This window comes from Elephantulus edwardii, unplaced genomic scaffold (genome assembly GCF_000299155.1).
Source record: "Elephantulus edwardii isolate Elephantulus edwardi_28Jun2011 unplaced genomic scaffold, EleEdw1.0 scaffold00349, whole genome shotgun sequence".
In the NCBI taxonomy this organism is placed as follows: Eukaryota; Metazoa; Chordata; class Mammalia; order Macroscelidea; family Macroscelididae; genus Elephantulus; species Elephantulus edwardii.
The window spans coordinates 1,119,703-1,129,035 of record NW_006400099.1 but is presented as its reverse complement, the minus strand read 5'-3'; the positions used below and the strand labels follow the sequence as shown (position 1 = coordinate 1,129,035).

The 9,333-nt window shown below is 39.2% G+C and overlaps 1 protein-coding gene across 1 annotated transcript in view; it reads left to right on the top strand.

Moving 5' to 3' along the window:
- Positions 1-9,333, top strand: part of ARHGEF9 (Cdc42 guanine nucleotide exchange factor (GEF) 9) — a 693,374-nt gene that overhangs the window by 109,311 nt on the left and 574,730 nt on the right. Inside the window, exon 2 of the mRNA XM_006901889.1 lies at positions 3,025-3,204. Within this exon, the coding sequence (XP_006901951.1) occupies positions 3,025-3,204 (180 nt within the window). The remainder of the gene's footprint in view (positions 1-3,024; positions 3,205-9,333) is intronic.

Sequence of the window (9,333 nt, the reverse complement as noted above, 5' to 3'; positions counted from 1 at the left end):
AGTCTCCAGAGAGACACCATTGCTCTTCAGTACTTTGGAGAGGTCCCTAACAGCAGACTTTCCCATGGCAATGCGCCTTTTAATTTCCTGGCTGCTGGGTGCCAAGACTGTTGACTATGGATCCAAGCAAACTAAAGCTGTGTACAATCTCAATCTCTTCACCATCCATCGTGATGCTGCCAATTGGTCCAGTGGTGAGAATCTTTGTCTTCTTTTGAATTCTACCCATAGTATCCTTAAATATTGCAACTTGAGGCCTGAATGTATTCTTTAGTTCCTTTAGTTTAACAAATGACAAGCAAGTTCGGTTCTTTTGATTTTCCGAATTCAGCTCCTTGCACATTTCATTATAATACTTTGCTTTGTCTTCCAGACTTGCCCTTTGAAATCTCCTGTTGAGCTCCTTAACTCCTTGATTTCTTCCCTTTGGCTTGGCTTCTTGGCATTCCAGTGCAATATTCAGAGTTTTTCTGACATCTGTCCATTTTGGTCTTTTTTTCTTCCTCTGTCTTTTTAATGACCTTTTGCATTCTTGTCGATAATATTCTTGATAACATCCTAGAGCTCATCTGGTCTTCTTCGTTCATTGTGGTTCAAGGCCTCAAACTTGTTCCTGAGTTGGTTTTTAAATTAAATAGGACAGACTCAAGAGGAAAGTTTTATTCCTGTGTATTTGATTAACCTTCTTTAGCTTTATTTTATACTTGCAGAGGAATATTTGATGGTCTGTTCTACTATCAGTACCTGGCCTAGTTTATACTGCTGATATTAAACTTCTCCAATGGTTCCTTCCTTAGATGTAATTGATCTGATTCCTATGCGTACCATCAGGTGAAATCCATGTTTTTACCCGAGTTTATGTTTCTTATAAAAGGTATTTGCAATGAATAAATCATTGTGCAGAATTTTATTATTATATCTCCAGCCTCATTTCTGTCACCAAGTTCTGAAGTGAGCAGAAAATGTGACATGGGCACAGACCTATGAACGTTTCTCTGAAAGCCTATCATGGCCCCAGACCAGAAAGCAGATAGAGTTCGTAACCCCACACCATGCTGCCTAATGGCTAGAAAAGACAACTTTTAAGCTAACACTGCAAGAGCACATGAGGTTTGAAGAACTGGAGATATTATTTACTATTTGTTGAATTTTCTGAAGGACCAGATTACTTCTCTGAGCCTCAATTTCTTCATCTTTAACGTATAAGTAGTAAGGAAACCCAATTTATTGAGTGAAGATGAAATAATGATGTAGATGTGAAATACCTTGCAAACTGTAAGGAATGAGTTACTTGAGAGTTTATGTTATAAAAGATCCTATTGAAAAAAATAATAAAAGATCCTATTGGAAATTAGAGGGTTGGTTGTTTTTTGTTTGTTTGTTTGGGGTATTTTTTTTGTGTGTGTTTTTTTTCTTCCCCCTACGCTGAGAAGCTTTCCTCTTCTTTTACATTCTGTGGAAGGCACAAATGGCTAAAATCCTGAGCAATGGAAAATGCTGAAGGGAAGCATTAACCAACAGAATACCTTAATCAATCAAAAGGGGTGTGTGTGTGTGTGTGTGTGTGTGTGTGTACACGCGTGCGCATGTGTGGTGTGTTTTGTATTTAGTTAGTATATTACAAGGTAGGCCTTGTGAGAAGATGCATATTCTATTCATATCTCTATTGTCTCTGAATTGTTTTGTTTTTAACTTTGTGGAGCCATGACTACCTTGGGAAATCAGTTCTTTCTCATAGCTGACTAATGGAAAAAACTAATCTTCAGACGATATGTTAAAAAAAAGTAATTCAATGCTGGAGAAAGAGTATTTGAGTCTCTGCCTGAAAGGCCATATGTTTTCTCTTCTGGAACCTTTTCTAAGTGCCAGGAAAACTGATGGCTCATTTAGCCTGCAGCCAGTTAGAAGGGGAATAAAGAAGAACAAATAACACAGTGGCCAAGATGGTAACCAGAGAAAGGCAGATTATCCCTCTGTTTATCCTTATCATTACTTAGATGTTGTCAATATATAAGTGTGTTTATGTGACAGTAGGATAGATGTGTGCCTATTCCTCTGTGGAGCCCAATCCTGCTAACCATGAGATCTAATTAACAGGGTTGTTGTTGTTGTTGTGTACCATCAAGTTGGGACAGACTCATAGCTGACTCTCCAGTGGGTATTCAGAGGCTTAAATTGCACCAGACGAGATTGGCCAGCCTTCTCCTGCAGAGCAGCTGGCGTATTTGAACCATGTGCCTTCAGTATTGCAGATTATTATCACTAGGCTAACAGATTTAGATAATTAAATAACTTTGCCTTGTAGAGTGACCTTAATCATGTTTTCAGTTGTAACTCAGTTTTATCACCTATGAGATGCCATAGTCAACTCACACTGTGTATCTCACAGGGTAGTTGTACAATCCTCCAGTAAATCTGTCAAGATTTAGAACAAGGCACCAGAGAGAATCATATTCTTTCATACCATAATCTCTCTGGATGGGAAGATGTGTAGGCAAGAGCAAGAGGCTGTAGGATTGTGATCCAGTGTGTATGAGAAATGTTCCTCCAAAGGAGGAGTGTAGTGTGATTGAATAATGTACTGCCAACTCTCAATTGGCCAATTCCAAGAGGAGATGAGAGAGGAAGAGGGAAGACAGATAATTAAAAGCAAATAAGCCTGATCTTCATTTTCACTGTGGATTTTTGCCTCTCAGGGCTGCATATATATGCACTTGGGAGAGATGGACTAGAGATTTATTTCTTCTCAGGAAGGAGACCTCATGAGTACAGATAAAAGCATGTGACCAATGCCATCCATATCCACACTTTATGCTATTAAACTCACTGGCCAATGGAGATTTGACAGCATTGTTTGTCTTGTGGTGAAATGGAGCTTAAGAGTCAGTGCTATCCTTCTTTACCCAAACCCTCACCACTAGTATGTATGTTTTTCTATAAGTAATATAGATCTGTGGGAGGAGGAAGGGCCAAGCTAGGTAGTCAGCTGTGTGGACTGAACACATTCTTGTTTTGTCTCCTAAGCTGATCACTGGAGATTCCATCGTTAGTGCTGAGGCAGTATGGGATCACGTCACCATGGCCAACCGGGAGTTGGCATTTAAGGCTGGCGACGTCATCAAAGTCTTGGATGCTTCCAACAAGGATTGGTGGTGGGGCCAGATCGACGATGAGGAGGGATGGTTTCCTGCCAGCTTTGTGAGGGTGAGTGTCTGCTTTCACTCTCCTCTCCTCTCTCCTTGGCTATTTACCCCTGGCTTCCAGTCCCTACTCTCCTGCTTATTCCTTTCATAGTGACTCCTCTCACAAATCTCACTCCTCATTATTTTGTTTTCTCTCCTACTTAGAACCTGAGCTTCCTTTCTTTACTTTTTTCCCCTTGCATTTTTAAACTATACTTTGTCTCTTGTTTATTTTTAATAACCCCATAACCCCATATCCTCATCCACTTCAACTTTATATGAATCACTATATTTTTCTTAGTTTTTGCTATGGTTTTTGAGGAGCTCTTCCCTCCTTTATTTTTGTAAACTTTGATTGTAATCTGAATAATAGTTACACAGAAATTGTTTTCCATTAAAAAATGCATATTATCTTTGTTGACATTTATTATAATCCCCACATTGTAGCACCATACTTCCTACTTACTCTCTGTTTTTTGCAATTTCTAAGATCTTTTGAACTCTATATCGATGTGAAGTTTTACCTTTCTTGCCTCTCTATTTTCTACTTTTTTATCCTTTCCCTTATTTTTTTTAAAATCTTTCTTCTTATAGATCTTCTCTATTCTTTTCTCGTCTCATTTCTCTTTTAGGGAAGTATGAACATCCTTATATGTTGTCACAGGTGGAGTCTTCAAATCTTAATATAAGAATGTGAAAGGGAGCTCTGGTGGCCTACTGGCAAGAAGCTACACTGCAATCTTAAAGGCAGGTGGTTCGAATCCACCAGATGCTCTGCTGGAGAAGGAGGGGCAATCTCCTCCTGTGCCAATCGGATCCAACTTAATGGTACATGACAAGTAAAAAAAAAAGAGTAAAAAATAATAATGTGAACTAATTCTCTCCCAGAGGGCAGAATTTACTGGTTTCAGATCCTTCCCTCTCTCCCCCTAAGAGTTGGATAGTTGGGATCTATGATATGCTGAAGACAAAAGACAAGCAACTTGAGAGGTTTAACATGACATTGGTTGTTTTAACATTATGCCATGAAGAACATTGACCTTTACAGAAGGTCATCCAATGGCTTCTATTTCCTCTTGGCTACCTATTGCCTGATTTCTACTGGGGAAGAAGCATTGGTTTGGTATCCCAGCTTTTGGGTTATTAGTGGGAATCAGCTCTTTGATAATTGTGAGCTCTGATTATACTCATTTGAAAAATTATATTATAAATTCTTTCATGCCAAAGATTGTCACAGTAAATGAGATAATATTGTGAAAACTGCTTTGAAGCACAAAAATACCAAAGCCATATGAGATAGGGAAGTAACAGGTTACAGTTCAAGGTCAGGAACCACTCAGCATACAGGGTTTTTGTTGGGAAAACTTCTTGGCTGTACCCACAGACAGGCTTGCTTTTTTTCTTGGCTGTTGAACTCTTTGCTCCTTCTACCCCTTGAGTTGGCCTCTGCTCTGATTGAGAAAATGTTACAAAGTTCTTTAGTTCTGTCAAGGAATAAAATGCCTGAAATCACCTCACTCCATTAACAGGCCTCCTGCCTGAAGATGCTCAGATCTCTTTCTCCGTAGATCAGGAAGCCCCTTGTGCCTCATATTCAAAGAATATGTTCTGCTCCTGTCTCTTCTTTCTTGTTGGTAGTATAGTCTCTCTCTGTTTCTGAGGTTATCTCCCTTTAAGCCTAGGAAGTGCTGGTGTCCTAGTGGTATGGAGTTGCACTGCCACTCAAAATTAGGCAGTTTGAATTCCCAGCTACACATGAGAGAAAGTTAAACAATCTTCTCTTGTGTGATTTACAGATTCTGAAAACCCTCTAGAGGATCAGATAGTAATTCATTCTGACTCAATGGCACATAATAATACAACAACAAGTGTAGTGGAATAGCAAAAGTTGGCCAATCCCTTATTTCAATGGTCTATCTCCTATGTATTTACTTTAGCAGATTATTTGATCCCTGGTTAAGCTTTTGAATAATTTCAGGCAGTTCTTTGCAAAAATTGCACTACCTTTCATGGATAAAAGAATCATTTTAAGTAATTCACTGTGCCGCAGTTAGACATATCAATAACAATAAGGATTTGTAGGAAAGAAGAAGTCCTATCCTGATGTACTACACAGCAGTCAGATTATTTACATCTATGGAAAGAATCACTGGGGAAACTCAATATCACCTTTGAAAACCAGGCCAGATGCTGACTGTGGAACAGACTATTAATTACTCTTGTGCAAGTTCAAATTGAAGCTAAAGAAAATGAAAACAAAAACCAAAATATGGTTTTGTGTCTATCCCACCTGAATTTAAATATCATCTCCAGAAGATGTTTGAGACACTGAACACTAATGCATGAAGGGATGTGCATGATGTTGCGTTGTGGGATGATGTCAAAAATATCATCCGTGAAGAAAGCATTACAGAGACAGAAGAAAGACAAGACCAAGATGGATGTTAGAGGAGACTCTGAATATTTCACTAGAACGCTGAGAAGCCAAAACAAAGAAAAGAAATCAGAAAGTTAAAGAGTTGAATAGAAGATTTCAAAGGGCAGCTTTCAAAGACAAAGCGAAGTATTATAACAAAAATTTCAAAGAACTGAAGTCAGAAAATCTAAAGAGAAGAACTCATTTGGCATTTATCAAGCTAAAGGAACTGAAGAACAAATTCGAGCTTTAACTTCCAATACTTAGAGATGCTATGGGCAGTATACTGAATGATCCAGAAAGCATCAAAAGAAGATGGAAGGAATATACAGTCAGTTTACCAAAAAAGAATTGGCTGACATTGAACCTTTTCAGGAAGTAGCATATAATCAAGGATATACAATCAATAATAAAACAGAGGAAGTTCAAGCTGCTCTGAAAGAATGGATTGGGGGAAAGCCCCAGGAATTGATGAAATACCAAAAGAAATACAAACAGATACAGCCCTGGATGGGATCACCAGATTCTGTCAAGAAATCTGGAGGACAACTACACTGCAAACTGACTGGAAGAGATCCATATTTATTTCCATTCACAAAAGTGATCCTACAGAACGTGGAAATTATTGAACAATATCACTAATACCACATGGAAGCAAAGTATTGTTGAAGATTATCCAAAAACAACTGAAGCCATAGGTAGACAGAGAACTGCAAGAAATACAAACCGGATTTAGAAGAGGCCATGGCACTAGGAACATCACTGCCAATGTCAGATGGTTCTTGGGTGAAAGGAGAGAGTACCAGAAGAATGTCTATTTGATTTTTATTAACTATGCAAAGGCATTTGACTGTGTGGATCACAAAAAAAAATTGTGACTAATATTGAGAAGAATGGGAATCCTAAAACACTTGGTTGTGCTCATGTGGAACCTATACTTAGACCAAGAAGCTGCACAAAGCAGGGTAACACTGTGTTGTTCAAAAACAAGAAAGAAGCACGTCAGAGATGTATTTTTTCTCCATACCATTTCAATCTAAATATGGAACAGATCATTTGCTAAGCTGGACTTTATGAAGAAGAATGTGGCATCAAGATTGGAGGAAGATTCATCAACAACATGTATTATGCATATAATACAACCTTGCTGACCGACTGAGAAGAACTTGAAGTGTTTGCTGCAGAAGGTCAAAGACTGAAGACTTCAATGTCAATTACATCTCAAAATAAAGAAAACAAAGATCCTCACTATAAGGCCAATAGGAAGTAGCATGACAGATGGAGAAAGGATTAAGGTTGTTAATGATTTCATTTTGCTTGGATACACAAGCAAAAATCTTGGCACCAGCAGTCAAGAAATCAATAGATGAGTTGCATTGAGAAAATCTACTGTTAAGGATCTCTCAAGAAATCTAAAGAGCAATGATGTCATTAGTCTAAAGTGTGCCTGATCCAGGCTATGATCTTCTCAAATATTTGTTATGCATCTGAGAGCTGGACAGTGAATAAACAAGACAGAAGAAGAATCAATGTCTTGAAGTTGTGGTGTTGGAGAAGAGCATTGAACATACCAAGGGCTGCTAAGGGAACAAATAGGTCTGTCCTGGAGAGGGTGAAACCGACTTGCCCTTCGGAGGCAAGGATTTTGAAGCTCCATGTCACATACTTTGGACACGTCATCAGGAGGGACCAGTCCTTGGAGAAGGACATAATATTTGGAAGGGTAGATGGTCAATGCAGAAAAAGAAGACCCTAGATGAGAAGGATTGACACAGTGACTGTGGTAATGGAGTCAGGTGTATAAAGTGACAGGGACAGTTCACTTGGCTCAGTATAGGGTAAGGGTCAAAGCCATTGTTTGTAGGGTTGCTATGGGTCATTGTTGACTCAACAGCAAATAATAACAGCAACATACAGAAACAACTTTAATCCCTTGTGCTAACAACTCACTTTTTAAAAGAATGGCTAAATTATACCCAGTCATGCTTGCTGCAGAAGATGAAAGAATACAACCTTAAATATGGATTGCAGCTCAACATCAAGAAAATAAAAAATTCTCACCACCGAACTAATAGGCAACATCGTGACAGATGGTGAAAAGTTTGATACTGTCAACAACTTCATCTTACTTGGATCCACTATCAAGATCCTTGGTACCAACAGTCATAAAATCAGGAGACATATTGCAATGGGAACGTCTGCAGTCAGGGACCTCTCCAAATTATCTAAGAATGATGATATCAATTTGAGGACTGTAGTGTACCTGATTCAGGCCATTGTCTTTGCAGTCACTTGCTATGCATCTGAGAACTAGACAATGAAAAAGGAAGACAGAAGAATTGATGCCTTTGAGTGGTGATGTTGGGGAAGAGTGCTGAAGTTTCCATGAAATGCCAAAAGAACAAACACATGTGTTTTATAGACGTTTCAACCAGGGTGCTCCCTGGAGGCAAAGATGATAAAGCTTCATCTCACATACTTTGGGCATGTTTCCAAGAGAAATTATTTCTTGGAAAAGCATATCATGCTTGCAGAAGTGGAGGGCCAGTGCAAGAGAGGAATTTCCTCAACCAGATGTATTGACACGGTGACTCGCATGGCCTCAAATGTATCAGGAATTGTGAAGATGGTACAGGATAGGGCAGGTTTCACATTTGTTGTTCATGGGGTCACTATGGTTCGTACTCAAAGACCTCTAACAACAACATGATAACATGATATGTTATGCAAATCCAACTGCATTTTACTTTCAGGGAAATATCACTTTTATAATGAAATGTAAATCAAAGAATAGGGGGAAAGTACTAAAACAGCCAGGATGTTCAGGAAGAAAACATGGTGGAGTCAAGATTCATAATATCTCAATCTGACATTCATGTGTCTGAGCTGAGAACTAGACGGGTTCCTGTAGTTACACCATCCAACCACCACTCAAGTGGGCTAAAGTTAACCAATGAAAAGATCACTCACTAGCAGCAATGTTTGATATAGCATCTACCCAGTAGTTTTCACCCTTAACTGCATGATGAAAAGATACAATGCACAATAAAATCCTAGCTCTACTTAAATAAGGCCTAGAAATTGGATTCTTTGTAAATGTTTCCCAGATGATTCAGATCTATACAAGCGCGGTCCAAGAAAAATATAATGAAAGCCACACTTAATAAATTACATTTTCGTAGTATCCACTTTTATCACTGTGACGATTGTGCTTAAGTTAAAAACTATCCACAGATGACCCTCCAGCAGGTTTTCAGAGACTGTATATTACACAGAAGATATTGCCTGCCCATCTTTCTTCCAGGGAGCAGTTGTGGGATTCTAACTTTCTGTCTTTGGATTAGTAGCACATATTGTTGTTGTTGTTGTTAAGTGCCGTCGAGTCGCAGGGGACTCATAGTGACCCTATTTACAACAGCCCTAAACCCTGCTCTATCCTGTGCCAATCGCATTGCCTCTGACACACCCATCCCGATCACCCCAGTCACTGAAACAATCCACCTCATAGAGGGCCTTCCCCTCCTGCATTGTCCCTCTACCCTACCAAGCACGATGTCCCTCTCCAAGGACCTGTCTCTCCTTACAACATATCCAAAGTATGTCAGACGAAGCCCCAGAATCCTTGCCTCCAAGGAGTAGACTGGTTTAACCCTCTCTAGGATGTATCTGTTTGTTTTCTTGGCAGTCCATGGTACATTCAATACTCTTCTCCAGCACCACAGCTCAAAGGCGTCA